This window comes from Plecotus auritus (genome assembly GCF_963455305.1).
Source record: "Plecotus auritus genome assembly, chromosome: 7".
Lineage (NCBI taxonomy): Eukaryota > Metazoa > Chordata > Mammalia > Chiroptera > Vespertilionidae > Plecotus > Plecotus auritus.
In genome coordinates, this window is record NC_137774.1 from 130,687,823 (window position 1) to 130,703,816 (window position 15,994).

The 15,994-nt window shown below is 40.4% G+C and overlaps 1 protein-coding gene across 5 annotated transcripts in view; it reads right to left on the bottom strand.

Annotated features, from left to right (window-relative positions):
- XRCC4 (X-ray repair cross complementing 4) overlaps positions 1 to 15,994 on the bottom strand; it is a 211,978-nt gene that overhangs the window by 188,859 nt on the left and 7,125 nt on the right. For 4 of the 5 annotated variants that reach the window (XM_080680146.1, XM_080680147.1, XM_080680150.1 and 1 more), the window contains exon 2: positions 2,480 to 2,628. In XM_080680146.1, coding sequence (XP_080536272.1) covers positions 2,480 to 2,618 — 139 coding nt within the window. In that variant the 5' untranslated portion in view covers positions 2,619 to 2,628. Of the gene's footprint in view, positions 1 to 2,479; positions 2,629 to 3,705; positions 3,909 to 15,994 lie in introns of those variants that run through there. The other variant, XM_080680148.1, reaches the window with a different exon arrangement.

A 15,994-nucleotide genomic window follows, 5' to 3' on the forward strand; every position in this document is an offset into this window, starting at 1 on the left:
ATAAATCAACAAACAACAAGTGTTGGCCAGGATGTGGACAAAAGGGAACCCTTGTGTACTGTTGGTGGGAATCAGATTGGTACAACCACTGTACAAAACAGTATAGAATTATTGAAAAATTTAAAAATGGAACTGCCTTATGACCAAGCAATTCCACTTCTGGGAATATATCTGAAGAAACCAGAAACACTAATTCAAAAAATTATACGCAACCCTATGTTCACTGCAGCAATATTTATAATAGCCAAAATTTGGAAGCAAACCAAGTGTTCATTAGTAGGTGAACAGATAAAAAATCTGTGGGGTAACAGAATTTTTTACATTAAAGAAAGAAACAAAATTTCAGAACATATATAATTTTAAAAGCTGATATAATATCATATGTTAGAGAAGTATTTCAAAAGTTGATAGAAGATAGTAATAGCATGTAAATTAACATGACAAAATTATTTTACCTAAAACATCATTCACAGCTATAGAAATGACTGTTGCATAGTTATCAAAATAGTTTTTAAAATCTTTTGATTAATACTTTAGAGGAGTGTTAAAACTTTGTTATATAAGTAAAACAGATTTCTAATATTATATCTAGATTTCTGATATTATATGTGCCATGTTCCATAAATTATTTCAGAGCCATTAGCCTTTTTAAAAAGATTATCACCAAAAATAAAAATAATCAAGAGTCCCTGGCTCCTGTGCTCAGTGGTTAGAGCTTGGGCGTAAGCACTGAAGGACCTTGGGTTCAATTCTGGTCAAGGGCATGCATGTACCTTGGTTGCACATTTGATCTATGGCCCCAGTCGGGGAGTATGTGAGAGGCAACCAATCGATGAGGATTAACAAAAAATAAATAAATAATTCAAGAGTCTATTTCATATACTAATTGCCCAAATCCAATATATAGGTTTAAACCTTGCATTATAAACCTTTAGGCTATAAGTTCTGTTTCATTTTGTTACAAAGGTGGTATATGTTCATAAGACAATAATTAAACATAAGTATGTGTGTATGTACACTATATATATATACACACACACAAAAGGTTAATATGCTAAGTGTCCGTCCGGGTAATGACATCACATAGCAACTCCTGGCTTCCTCTCCCTAGTGACTAGGCTCCTTGGAGTTTCTTCAGCCCAAGAACACGACTTGCTTCACAGCCAGGTGGGAACATTTTACACTGTAACCAAATGTCTGTGAAGCATTTTCACGTGCCTCAACTCATTTGATCCTCACAGAAGTCCTGGAGTAGGTAGATAGGAGACTCAGTAGAATCCTATTTTCTTTTCATTAGCCGGAAAACAGAGATTTAGAAAGCTTAGAAACTTGACCCAACTGAAAAGAAGTAAGAAATGGTGGACCTTGAAAATGACTTCAGGTTTTCTCACTGCGCAGAATATAGTCAAACACTGCTGCAGTTAAATATTTTACCCTTTGTTCTCCCTGTGTGATCTACGATAATAATCTGCTCTGTGTTGATATTTACTGCTGTGTTGCTGACAATTACCTGAAAGAGAAGTTGGGTGCTTCACTGGGCTTGAAAAAGTTTAGCTAAATCAGAAAGCAGATCTAATTAAGCAAGTTTATTCCATATATATAAAAGGTTAAGTTGACTCACGCATGTGCGATACATATAAAGCTCTCGCTGGTGCCAAGTGCATGCATGTTTCGATCTGTCATTGATCATGAATTTGATTAACACTTCTATTATAGAGAAAGGGCGAATAGCGATATTAAAATATTCTAATTACTTTCCTTTCAATGTGCACGAATTGGTGCACCAGGCTACTAGTATAACATAAAAAGAAAAGCACCACTACTCTACTCCACCAAACCAACACAAACTCTTGAACTAGCCAATCCCTCTCCCCTACCTGCAGCATTTCCCTGGTGTCCTCAGAAAAGATACAAGTAAAAGGTACTATTTTCGTTTGGTATAAAGATGTCATTTAAAAGTCCAACCAAGTGCCAAAACCGGTTTGGCTCAGTGGATGGAGCGTCGGCCTGCGGACTGAAGGGTCCCAGGTTCGATTCTGGTCAAGGGCATGTACCTTGGTTGCAGGCACATCCCCAGTGGGGCTTTTGCAGGAGGCAGCTGATCAATGTTTCTCTCTCATCGATGTTTCTGACTCTCTGTCTCTCTCCCTTCCTCTCTGTAAAAAGTCAATAAAATATATTTTTAAAAAAATAAATAAATAAATAAAATAAATAAATAAAAGTCCAACCAAGTTCAAATACTAAGGCTCAAATGGTAACCAGAATTTGCAGACTCTTATTTCTCTATCCTTCTATTAATATTAATTATATAAAATGGCATTAAATACAATACAAATCTGTATATAACTTAGATATCAATAACAAGCAAAAGCAACAATATTAATTTTACCCAACATCTGTTTTAAAAAAACACTTTAATTTGAAGTATCACTGAAAACTGGAAAATAGATGGTTACTGAAATTTTACTTTTTATATTACCTGTCCCAGTCCATGCTGACTGGCCATCGGTAAGTGTAACAACAAAGCCAGATCCAAGTGTTTTCTCCCAAGTGACTTGTAGAAAATGAATTCTATCAGGTTCAGAAGCAAGGCAGATCCTGATTAATTTTTTCTCCATTTCTGGTCACCTGTCATATAAGAATAAAATTAATAATTTAGCAAGAAATTATGACTATCAAACAGCAATGTTTTCTGTATTAGTTTATCAGTTATTGCAACAAGAAAATAAGTTTAAAATAAACTGTAATAGTTAGCCAACCACTAAACTCAATAAATCAGTTCTGTTCAATACTGATTCACAATTTTTATAGATATGAAAAGCGGAGGCCCATTAATGGCGAATGATTTGCCCAAATCATGAAGCTAAATAAAAATTACTATCTCCAATATGAAGAGTAAATTTTCTACAAGATCCAATAGCCTCTTTCTCTGTCAAAGACTATTTGAAATGAAAAAAAGGCATTAAGAACAAAGACCAAGAAAAGAAAATCTTAGAACCCAAAAGTTGGTAGTACCAAGTCAGTCATGCCTTCTCCAGGAAAGAAGTTACCAAGCTCAGTGACTCACTCGGTCCCCTGAGACAGGAACACCTCTTAATAGAGATGTGTTATATGGAAGTATTGCAGCTTAAAACCAATAAACAATTTTTTGCATTTTTAAAGTTTGGATTGAAGTATTATATACAGGGAAAAGTACACATAAAAAATACAACTTTATAACGTTGAGCAAATGTAAGCAATACCTAAATCAAGAACATTACCATCTGCCCTACCCAGTTTGGCTCAGTGGATAGAGCATTGGCCTGCGGACTGAAGGGTCCCAGGTTCGATTCCGGTCAAGGGCACATGCCCGGATTGTGGGCTCGATCCCCAGTAAGGTCGTGCAGGAGGCAGCCAATCAATGTCTCTCTCTCATCATTGATGTTTCTATCTCCCTCTCCCTCTTCCTTCTTCTCGGATATCAATAAAAGTATATTTAAAAAAAAAAAAGAACATTACCACCCAAGAACCAATTCTCATAATACCTCCCTTCATGTCCCCAAAGAACCACTCTTCACACTTCTAACAGATATTAGAACTTGAGTATTTCTGTACTTTTATGTAAATACTAGAGGTCCAGTGCACAAATTCATGCATGAGTGGGGTCCCAAGGGTGGGGGGACGGGACGCAATCAGCCCTCCGGGTGGGCAGTGGAACACCCTTACCGGCCTGGGATCCAGATCCGTCCCGCTGACAATCGCACTGGTTGTTGGAAACCACCTGGCGACTGCTTTTATATCCTTTCTTCCTTGAGGAGCATCTAGGGAGGGGAAGCAGCTGTGGTGCCCGAGGCTGACTTCCAGGAGGCCAGGGGCACTGTCAGGATGGTGCCCACAGTGCTGGTCCATCAGTGCCTGCCTCATTCTCCAGAGATTGGACCTGCAGGACTAGTGATGGAGTGAGTGGCTACCACTGGGCTGGTGGGCCGCCAGGACGGGTCAGTCAGCTGAGCAGCGCTCCCACTGTGGGAGCGCACTGACCACCAGGGGATAGCTCCTGCGTTAAGCATCTGAGCCCTGGCGGTCAGTGCGCATCAGAGCAACTGGTTGACCAGTCATTCTGGTCGTTTAGTCGTTTGGTCGCTTAGGCTTTTGTATATATACTAGAGGCCCGTTACAGGAAGATTCCTGCAAGAATAGGCCTTCCTCGGGCCTATTCCTGCAAGAATAGGGCTTCCTGTGGCTGGAGCCAAGCAGAGAAGGGAGCAAAGCCCACCATCGGGAGCAAAGCTCCCTCCCATCTCCGCTGCCTCACTCCCTTCTCTGCCGCCTTGCTCCCTTCTGCAGTGCGTGGCTTCCTTATATGCTGTCTTCAGTCTTCGCTCCGTGCCTGCGTATGCAAATTATCCACCATCTTTGTTGGGTTAATTTGCATACTTGCTCCTGATTGGCTGGTGGGCGTAGCAGAGGGACAGTCAATTTGCATGTTTCTCGTTTATTAGTGTAGAAGACTAGAGGCCCTATGCATGAAATTCTTGCAAGACAGGCATTCCTTCCCCCGGCTGCCAGCACCAGCTTCCCTCTGGCACCCGGGACCCGGGCTTCCCTGCAGCTGCCGGGACCTGGGCTTCCCTCGCAGCCCCAGCTTCGTCCAGAAGGACACCTGGTCTAATTAGCATATCACACTTTTATTATAAACACATGGCATATTTTATTTTCTGTCTGGCTTCTTTTACTCAAACTTATATTTGAGAAATTTATGCATATTTCTTAAGAGTTGTATGAAGATCATGTATACTATTCCATTATATGTAATATAATTTGTTGATCCATTCTACTAGTGATAGACATTTGAATATATTCCAGGTTTTGACTATCACAAATAGTGCTGCCATAAACGTTCTAGCAAATACCTACAGCATATATACATATGCTCAGTTTTAGTATTATACAGCCAAAAATTTTCTAAAAGGTTTGTACCAATATATACTTGGTATATGAGAGCTTGCTTGATGTCCTCGCAAACATTTCTCATCTTTTTAATTTTAGCCATTTTAATACGTATGCAGTATTATATTATGGTTTTAATTATAATTCCCAGATGAGAACGTTGTGTACTTTTCATATATTTATTGGGCATTTGAATATCAAGATTTATGGAGTATCTGTTCATGTGTCTTTTTCTTATTGATGTTCTTCTTTTTTTATTTGTTCTTTATATTGTGGGTATTAATCCTTTTATAGATATACTAGAGGCCTGGTGCACGAATTCGTGCACAGGTGGGGTCCCTCGGGGTGGCCTTCGGGGATCTGGCCCCAGCTTGCGCCCCCAGGCTCACAGTCCCGGCTCGTGCCCCCAGCCTTGCAGCACCACAACCCTGCAGCCCTGCCTGGCACCCCAAGAGCCACCCCCTCACCTGCTTTACCACCCCCCTGCAGGACGATTGATCAGGACCGGGATCCCCACATGCTCCCTCAGTGCCTGGGAGCCGGGCGGCGGCCTCACACCCAACCACTACCACTGGTCGCCGCCTGCGGGGCCATCGGCAGGGCGATAGGGCCCCGCTTGCACCTGCCTTTGCCTGGTGCTGCCCGCTCACCTGCTCCACCATCCCACCGCGGTCCCGCTCTCATCGGGACCCATCTGGGCCGGCATCATCACCACTGCTGCCCGCTGCCAGCGCCGCGTCGCCAACACCTGCCATGTTCCGCACCATCCCTGGTGGTTGACGCACATCACAGCGAGCAGTCAAACTCCCAATCGAACAACAACCCGAGGGGACAATTTGCATATTAGGCTTTTATTATATAGGATGTACTGTGAATATCTTCAACTCTGTAAGTGACCTTTTCATTTCCATAATGGTATTTTTGGATGAAATGTTCTTAATTTTACTGAAGTTACAATTTACCAAAATATTTATGGTAATACTTTTTGTGTTCTGCTTAACAACTCTTTGGGCACTAAGATGTTCTCCTATGGCTATCTCAAAACTTTATAATTTTATCTCTCACATTTAGATCTGCAATTGATTTCTGTGCATTGTGTCCAGGAGGGGTCAAAATATATTTTTTCCACATGGATATCAAATTGATCCAGTACTACTTATTAAAGACTATCCTTCCCTGACTGCACTGCTGAATCTCCTTTGTCTTCAGTCATGTGACTGAATATGTGTATAAGGTTCAATATTGTTTCCTTGTTTCTGCAGGGGTGCAATTTTATGTTTTACTAGAGGCCCAGTGCACGAATTTTGTGCACAGGTAGGGTCCCAAGGCCTGGCCAGCGATCAGGGTCAATCAGGACCTTCCGGCTTCCCACCAGGACCTTCCTTCCCCAGCTACTGGCTGGGGCCTTCCTTCATTCTGCACTGCCCCCTGGTGGTCAGCACACGTCATAGCAAGCGATTGAACTCCCGGTCAAACTCCCGAGGGGACACTTTGCATATTAGCCTTTTATATATATAGAAGATATTTGGCTTATCAAGTTTACATTGAATAATGATTCTGTTACTGTGATCCAACATATTATAATCTCTTCCTGATCTTGCCATTTAGAAATTTGATAAACCTCCGTCCTAAGTATTAAAATAACTTATGTAAAATTTTATCAGGACAAGCTTGAGCATAGACATCTGTGGCTTACAATTAGAAACAAGCCTCTCATAGACATCAATCACTACTCAGTAGGTATACTGCTGTTATCTCCATTTAAGTCACAAGGATTCAGGAAAGTCCTTTGTAAAACCTACCTACTCCACAAGTCTAGCAATACTCTGTTTTTAAAAGGAGAATAAATTAAGACTTAAGACTTTTTTTAGTGATTCATTCTCATTTTAGTGTTTTTTTGTGTGAAAAAAACCATTCTTCTGGTAATTCACTCTAGAACCTTGCCCAGCGTGACCTCAAACTTACCAGACTACAGTAGGACACATATTATTTAGTTCAAAGGAAATAATCACATTTTTCTAATACTAGAATATCACTTGACCATGTCACTTCATTGGATGTATAAGCTGTAGAAGCGAAAAAGCAAAACTAAAGAAATGCCCTAAAAATGACAAATATGCAGAGAATAAACATGATAAAAAGTCAAATCCAGGAACAAAGCACAAACTTCAAAGATAGAAAACTAAAGAGAATTATCCTTTAATTACATAGCATGAATCTCTTACTAGATGATCCTAAAAAAAGATAAAAGGATATTCTGTAACCTTTCATTTGGGGGGAAGAATGTAAATTTGCTTCGAATTTTTATGACCAATAAATATAACATGCTACAAAAATCCAAAAATAAATTACTGTCATTTCATTGACAACTGACTACATTTTAATAAGAGCAAATTTTTACATCAGAACTTCTACTTTCCTTTTCAATTTAAAACTATTATGTTCTTATAAATGAAGCATCATATTTTTCTAATTAACAATGAATATAAAAATAAAAACAACTCACTTTGTCAACTCTTCACAAAACAACACTAGCTTACTACAGATCTCTGTCTTTTGGAAGTGGAAAAGATGCTTAATTGTAGAATGTTAAAGCTATACAAGGAAGTCGAGAAAGTTTCATAATAAAGAGAAAAATATCTAAAATTAAGAGTCCATGATACCTCCAAATTGATGAATAACATACAATTCTAATTTCTACCTGAAGTTTATTCAGAAAAATATTTATTATTCTTCCCAGTAAAAAACAAAGTTATAAAATATCCATACTTCAGTCACCTCAATTAAGCATGTTGACATTTCAGACATATGTAAATTTGTAGGACTGACATCAGAATCACTAAAAATATATATAATAATTTTTAAATATTTCATTTAGTCCAAATTTTTTCCTACATCAAGGCCATTGTTGCCTATATGTGCTTAACTCTGAAGTGCTTTACCCATTTGGGAATAATGCTTTTAGATCAATTAGTTAATACACTTAACATGCAGTGAATTACTCACATGCTCCATAATCCTTAAATTTGAAAAGTACTGGAAAATGTGTGTTACTGTTTTTATAAGCCAATCATTGAAAAAGACACATAGAAGCTTACACAATTCTAATGGGGAAAAGGAGGGTAATAGAAACTACTTATGAAGGCCACATTTTGCCTCTACAAAATTTATATACAAATACACACACACTTACACAAATTATTTATTCTTAAATGTGCCTCATGAACCACAGCTATTGCGAGCAATGAATGTAACTTTGTGAAAGGAAAACACAGCACTTAGAATTACTACACTAAAACAGCAGTTGGTTTCACTGCTATTTTTTACCATATTGAAAACAAGTCACAATTTTTAAATTATAAATTAACTTAAAATTCAATATTCCAAATGCCCATCAGTAACTCATCCTATTCAAAATTACACAAAGGGCTTTAATTTCAATAATCTTAAAAAGATATTTAAGAATTAGATTAGTTTTAGCAACAGCTTTGAATTATTAATGTTTCAAATATTTTCCAATTTCCTGATTAACTCTAGGTACTCATCACAAAAACAAATTAATATCATTTCAAAGATTCTATTATTTTAGTAAACTCAGATTTGAAACCATGGATGCTACATGTGAGCTGAGTTTAAGCACTTAACATATTGATAGCCATATGTGATAGCTTAGTTTTCCATAAGTATTTTGTGCAAGTAGCCTCAGAAATGTTTTATCAACTGAATCCTAATCCTATCTAATAAAAGAGTAATATGCAAATTGACCATACCTCCAAGCTACACCCACAAGCCATGCCCACCAGCCAATCAGGAGGGAATATGCAAATAAACCCAACCAAGATGGCTGCAGCCACAGAGAGCAGGAGGGAGGCTTCGGTTTCCCTGGCAATGGAGGAAGCCAAGCTTTCCGACTGCCCTTGCCGGCCCAGGCCTCCACTCAATGCTACAAAGTTTCTATTATAGAAGATAAATAAAGCCCAACAGAAATGGCCGCAGCCACGGAGCTGGAAAGAGCAGGAGGCTAAGGTTGCCCGCAGCAATGGAGGAAGCCAAGCTTCTGCAGCCCTTGCCGGCCCAGGCCTCCACTTAAGGCTACAAAGTTTCAATTATAGAAAATACATAAATCCCAACAGAAATGGCTGTCACCATGGAGCGAGCAGAAGGCTTGGCTCCGCTCCAGGCTACAAAGTTTCAATTGTAGAAGATAAATAAATCCCAGATCCCAGGGCCTCTGCTTGGGCCGCCGGGGGGCGTGGCCAGCCTGCAAACCACCACAGGCCCCTCGCCCAGGCCGCCCCACACCCCAAGGGAACCCCCACCCTGATCTGGGACACCCTTCAGGGCAAACCAGCTGGCCCCCACCCATTCACCAGGCCTCTATCGTATCTAATAAAAGAGTAATATGCAGATTGACCATCACTCCAACACACAAGATGGCTGCCCCCATGTGGTCAAAGATCCTGCCCCCATGTGGACACAAGATGGCCACCACAAGATGACCAGCAGGGGAGGGCAGTTGGGAGGGACCAGGCCTGCAAGGGAGGGCAGTTGTGGTTGATCAGGCCAGCAGGGGAGGGCAGTTGGGAGGAACCAGGTCTGCAATGGAGGGCAGTTGGGGGCGATCAAGCCTGCTGGGAGGGCAGTTAGGGGTGACCAGGCCAGCAGAGGAGGGAAGTTGGGGGTGACTGGGTCTGCAGGGAAGGGCAGTTGGGGGGGACCCAGGTCTGCAGTGGAGAGTAGTTGGGGGGGACCAGGCCTGCAGGGGAGGCCAGTTAGGGGTGACCAGGCCTGCAGGGGCAAGCAGTTAGGGGCAAACTGGCTGGCAGGGGAGCAGTTAGGCATCAATCAGGCTGGCAGGCGAGTGGTTAGGGGGGTGATCAGGCTGGCAGGCAGAAGCCGTTAGGGGCAATCAGGAAGGCAAGCAGGCGAGCAGTTGGGAGCCAGCAGTCCTGGATTGTGATAGGGATGTCCGATTGCCCGTTTAGGCCCGATCCTACCGGGATCGGGCCTAAACGGGCAGTCGGACATCCCTCGAGGTGTCCCAGATTGGAGAGGGTGCAGGCTGGGTTGAGGGACACGCCCCCCCCTCCCCCGGTGCACGAATTCCGTGCCCGGGCTCTAGTTTCCTAATAAAACACTATTTCCTAATAAATAAAGTACTTCATTATTTTACTTACTGAGGACATCCTCTCATTAAGTATCAAATGCAAAATACATAAGAACAACAGAAAGAAAAAAAGATTGACTTGGATTATCTTTTAAGATTCAGTATGAACAAATCAAGCACCTCTTTGCTTTCACTAGGCATGTAAATAAAAATAGTCAATCATAGGGGTTGTTGTTTTTTTGCCCAAAGACTACTTGAAGAAAAGCGGTGTGATCCTTTTCAAAGGGACTGATTGATTAGGGCCATAAGAAAGCCCAGATTCTGTTTTCTAGGGGCACTAAAGGTCAGACTAGTATCAGTACCTCTCCCAGCCAGAGCCAAGGATCTAACACAAGCCTGCAGGTGGAAACAGTTAGGTCCCACCCCAATTTGTACATCAGTAGCTTTATTGAGGCTCAGAACAGATGAGAATTGAGAGGCTTATCTTTAGTACTTTGTGTCTTTGATACTTGGCTTCTCTCTTAGAAGAGAAATAAGTTGTTGGCTGGTATGCAATTGATGTGATCTACACTCTGAACAAATAGCATTCACAGTTTCCTCTGAATAAACAAGACACTTTTTAAATTAGTTTACAAAGAATTTTGTATGCCCTTTTGGATGCTGATAAGGAGCAGTGCAGAAGCCAACTCTCTTAGGTCAGCTCAAGTTAGTGACAACACTGTATCATTGATAACACCATTTGGAACTTGAGCCTCTTTCAGTTTCCTGTATAGTAAGTTATGGTTTCTTTTCAAGCTGCTTGGGCTGCAGGTGTTCAAACTTCTGCAGCTATGCCAAGGAGTTGTACTTAATCAGAAACGGCTAAATGCATGTTTCTAATGAAGCAATTAAACTTAAGTGCCCCTTGTTGAGAAAAGTAGGCTGATACCTAAAGTGAGTTCGGAATAAAGATTAGCACAGAGCACATGCTGTTAGTAGTCTGTAATTAGATTACTGATCACATTATTTTGTTCGACCTAATGTCTTTTTTTTCAAGGAGAAGAAGAGCCCTAGTCAGTTTGGCTCAGTGGATAGAGCATAGGCCGCCAGACTGAAGGGTTCGATTCCAGTCCAGGGTAGGAACCTCGGTTGCCGGCTCTAGCCCAGGTCCTGTTGGAACTTGCGGGAGGCAAGCAATGGATGTGTCTCTCTCACAGCGATGTTTCTCTCTGTCTCCTCCCTCCCTTCCATTCTCTCTCTAAAAATCAATGGAAAAATATCCTTGTTTGAGGATTAACAACAACAAAAAAGAAAGAAAAAAGGTAAATTGTAAATCAAAAGTATGCTGATAAATTTTTTAAAATCCATCACATTTTAAAAATTCAAGGGTAAGACCATGTATAATCCTATATAATAAAAAGCTAATATGCAAATTGACAGAACGGCAGAACAACCGGCCGCTATGACGCGCAATGACCACCAGGGTCCAGACGCTCAACACAGGAGCTGCCCCCTGTGGTCAGTGCACTCCCACAGGGGGAGCACTGCTCCGCCAGAAGCTCTGAGCTGGGCTTATGGCTGGCGAGCACAGCAGGTGGCGGTAGCCTCTCCCACCTCCGTGGTAGTGCTAAGGATGTCCAACTGACGGCTTAGGCCCGCTCCCTTTGGGAAGCCGGCCTAAGCCGTCAGTTGGACATCCCCCGAGGGCTCCCAGACTGCGAGAGGGTGCAGGCCGGGCTGAGGGACCCCCTGAGTTCAAGAATTTCATGCCCTAGGCCTCTAGCTGCTAGATTAAAAAAAAAAAAGAAAGGTTTAGGCAACAAATATTGAGCTATTTACTTGTGATAAGGCAAACATCATACAATAATTCAGGAAAATTAAGTGTAAAGGACTATTTCCCTATTTATTTAGTATTTTTTTTCTTTTTTTTTTTTAAATATGGAACGCTTCACGAATTTGCGTGTCATCCTTGCGCAGGGGCCATGCTAATCTTCTCTGTATCGTTCCAATTTTAGTATATGTGCTGCCGAAGCGAGCACTATTTAGTATTTTTTAAAGCATTGATTATTTGTATATATCTTGTCAGAATTCTTATATTGCAATATTTTAATTAATTATTCCTAGCATTTTCATTATTAATAGCATGTCGACTTGCTGGTTGATGTTATCTAATGTAAAAGTTTTGTTTTGAAAAATGACCATAAAACCAATTTACCTTTACATTTCCAAAGCAATTAAAATAAAAATATCAAACTAACCTTATTTAAAAGAAATGCTTTCCTGAAATAATCTTTTCAAGTTAGAATTTTCTAAATTTTAAGGGTAAAGTATTTATAGAACTATTAAATAGTCCCTTTCTAATCATGGTAGGATTATCTCCATTCTATTATGTTTGAAAATGAAAACAAAGTGACCATCTGCCCAGGTTCAGCTGAGATTTTATGATTTTAATACTGAAAGTCCTATGTTCCTATGGGGTTAGGAAACCTCCTAACCCCAAGCAAATTAGAATGGTTGGTTTACCTTAAGTAAGGGTAAAATATAGTTAAGACTGTGGGCATAATCTTATTCAAAAAGTGATACTATATGGCTGATGTTCAAAGAAGACATTATGTTAACAATATGATGTTTCATAAATATTAGAAATATAAAATAAGTCTAAAAAATTAGGTCATAGTCCATTCTCAATTACCTCTCATGGCTGTGGAATGCCAGCTGCTGCCATTTCAAATATCATATTTACTGTTCATTTCCTCTGCTAAATCTTTTAAAAATACCATTCATAAGCATTAGTTTCAGGGATTCATTTAAATTTAACTTCCTCTTCTTTCTTTTCTCTTACTTACGGAAGTATTTAAAAACAATAAAATAGCCTGAATAAATTTCCCACATTAAATCTAACGTATAGGTTTCCAAAATGCCCTTAAAAGTGGCCCAAAAGTTCCAAGACTATGACTTGTTCATATTCATCAAAAGGACACTCTTGATTACAAAAAACGAGGGCAGATGAATTAGTATACTTATCATTTAGAACTTTCACAAGAACACTTCAGTTCTAATTGCAGAGTTTCATGTGAGAATGACACTTAACAGAACTAGAGATACCATAGTACCTGAAATATAGCATTATTAAGCAACAGTCTTTTCTCATTAAGAATTCAGTAATTATGATTTCTTAAGTCTCAAAATCTTGACACCTCTCTCAGATTTTACTTTCAGAAAAGTTAGGATATTCTTATGAAACACCATCAGTTATGCTTATATAAAGTCTTTTCTACATGAAAAAATATGCTGCTCAGAACTGAAATTTAACTAAAGGCAATTGTGTGGAAAAGGAACAAGACTTGCACTGTACTTTTTTTCATTCACAAACCCACCATTTACTTAAGACTGCATCCATTTATCTCCCTATTTTCTAATGGCAAACAAGGAAATGAATGATAATACTGGGGTACAAATGAAAGTTAATCCTACCTAATTCAGCCATACAAAAATATTTAAGAACCATATAAAATTGTCAGTATTTAACAATTTTTAACCCACAAAGAATGGCAATTTTACATGGTTGAAATAATAGTAAGTAATAAACAGTGCATGCAGATTACATTCCTAATTGGATGAATAATTACATACTTCCTATGCTGCAATTTCAACCACATCTCTGAATATATTTTGGACAACTCTATTGGGAGGAGGTTCCAAGATAGAAGCAAAGATTTAATTCTAAGTCTGCTTGGATGATACATTCCCAAACTGAACTGAAACTTTGAACTTCCTAAAACTTAAATCAAGCCTTGTACATTTAAAACGAGGGTAAAAATCCTAATGCCTCCAGGAGCTATGTGCGTCAGGTTTAAACCCCCCTTATCCATGGGGAGCCCCTCCCTTTGGATGCCTGAAACTATGAATAGTATCAAACTATATCCTATATAATAAAAGGGTAATATGCACATTGACCCAAACAGCGGAACAATCAGGAACGACCGGTTGTTATGACACGCACTGACCACCAGGGGGCAGATGGTCAACGCAGGAGCTGCCCCCTGGTGATCAGTGTGCTCCCACAGGGGGAGCTCCACTCAGCCACAAGCCAGGCTGACAGCTGCAAGCGCAGCGGCAGGGTAGGAGCCTCTCCCACCTCCTCGGCAGTGCTAAGGATGTCCGACTGCGGCTTAGTCCCGCAGCTGTCAGTCAGACATCCCCCGAAGGCTTCCAGATCCCAGAGGGATATCTGACTGCCGGCTTAGGCCTGCTCTCAGCAGGTGGATATCCCTCGAGGGGTTCCAGACTGTGAGAGGGCGCAGGCTGGGCTGAGGGCCCCCCCCACCCAATGCACAAATTTTTGCACGCCGGGTCTCTAGTATATACTATATGAGAATCTTAAAAGCAGCAAGAGAAAAACAACTTGTTGCATACAAATGAAACTCCATAAGGCTATCAGCAGATTTTTCGGCTGAAACTCCACAGGCCAGAATTGAGTGGCATAACATATTCAAGTGCCCAAAGAAAAAAACTTCCAACAAAGAATTAATTCTCTAGCTGCAAGTTTATCATTAAGAGTTGAAGAGATTAAGAGTTCTTCAAATAAGCAAAAGCTAAAAGAATACATCACCACTAAACCAGCCTTACAAGAAAGAAATGACACAAATTAAGACAAGAAAGCATACAAAAGTAAAAATCTCACTATAAAAATGTAAACATATAGTAAAGATAGTAGGTCACTCACTTATGAAGCAAATATAAAGGTTAAAGGACAAAAGTAGTAAAATTAACTAAATGACAATAATTAGTTCAGGGATGCATAAAATAAGATGATGCAAATGTTGTGTGGACTTCAGCAAATCATTTAATTTTCTTAACCTAAATTATCTCATGCTACCTGCAAAACAGCTGTAAGTAACTGTGCATATTCCATCAGCGGTATGTATGCACCATACACTTTGGGAAACACTGTATTCGACAACAAACAGGAAATTTTACATTTTAAACTTACTATGCTTACACTCTCATCAAATCTAAAACACATGACATTTTCAAAATACTGGACAACTTTCTCATCCTGTATAATAAAAGGGTAATATGCAAATAGACCCAACAGCAGAACAACCAAACAACCAATCAAAGCGTAATATGCTAATGATATGCTAAGACTGCTCAACTGCTCGCTATGATGTGCACTGACCACCAGGGGGCAGTGCTCCAAACAGTAGGTTAGCTTGCTGCAGGGGTCCGGCTGATTGGGACTGAGCGAGATTGGTCAGACACGCCCTGGAGCCCTCCAGCACTCCTTCCCTGGCTCCATTGTGCACCCGTGGGGTCCCTCAGCCTGGCCTGTGCCCTCTCACAATCTGGGACCCCTCAGGGGATGTCAGAGAGCCAGTTTCAGCCTGATCCTGCAGGCCACTCTCCTTGGGAGGGCACCAGACGCAGGGCTTATGTCTGGCAAGCACTGCTATGGCAGTGCAAGCCTCTCCCAATCGGGACTCATTGGGCACAAGCCCGCGACAGGCACAGTGGGGCCGGGATGAGCGGGAGCAGCAGGTAGGAGCTGCAGATGGCATTGGACTGCAGGTTTCGGCCCGATCCCTGCAAACCACCCATAGGGATCCCACTCGTGCACGAATTCGTGCACCAGGCCTCTAGTTGCTACATAATAAACACTTGAATATTTTGCACAAGGCCCTAATAATTCTAGAAGAATATCGTATCTTATTCAAAGCACAGGTTCAAGTCTTAGTTACATGCCAAAAAATAAAAAAAGTTTTCTAGGTTTTAAAAGTCACTAATTAATAAGTCTAGTGTTTTCTCCTTAAAACTTAACATCTAAAATCAAAATGTTGGCAAATTCTCTCTAAAAGAGAGATTCAACCAAATTAAATTTTAAAACTGTCTTCTCTTCCATCTTTAATATAATGAAAATAGGTTAAAAGCTTTAATGAAATTCTAAGCAAATTTGTCTTTTCATGTTTATCAAGGTAT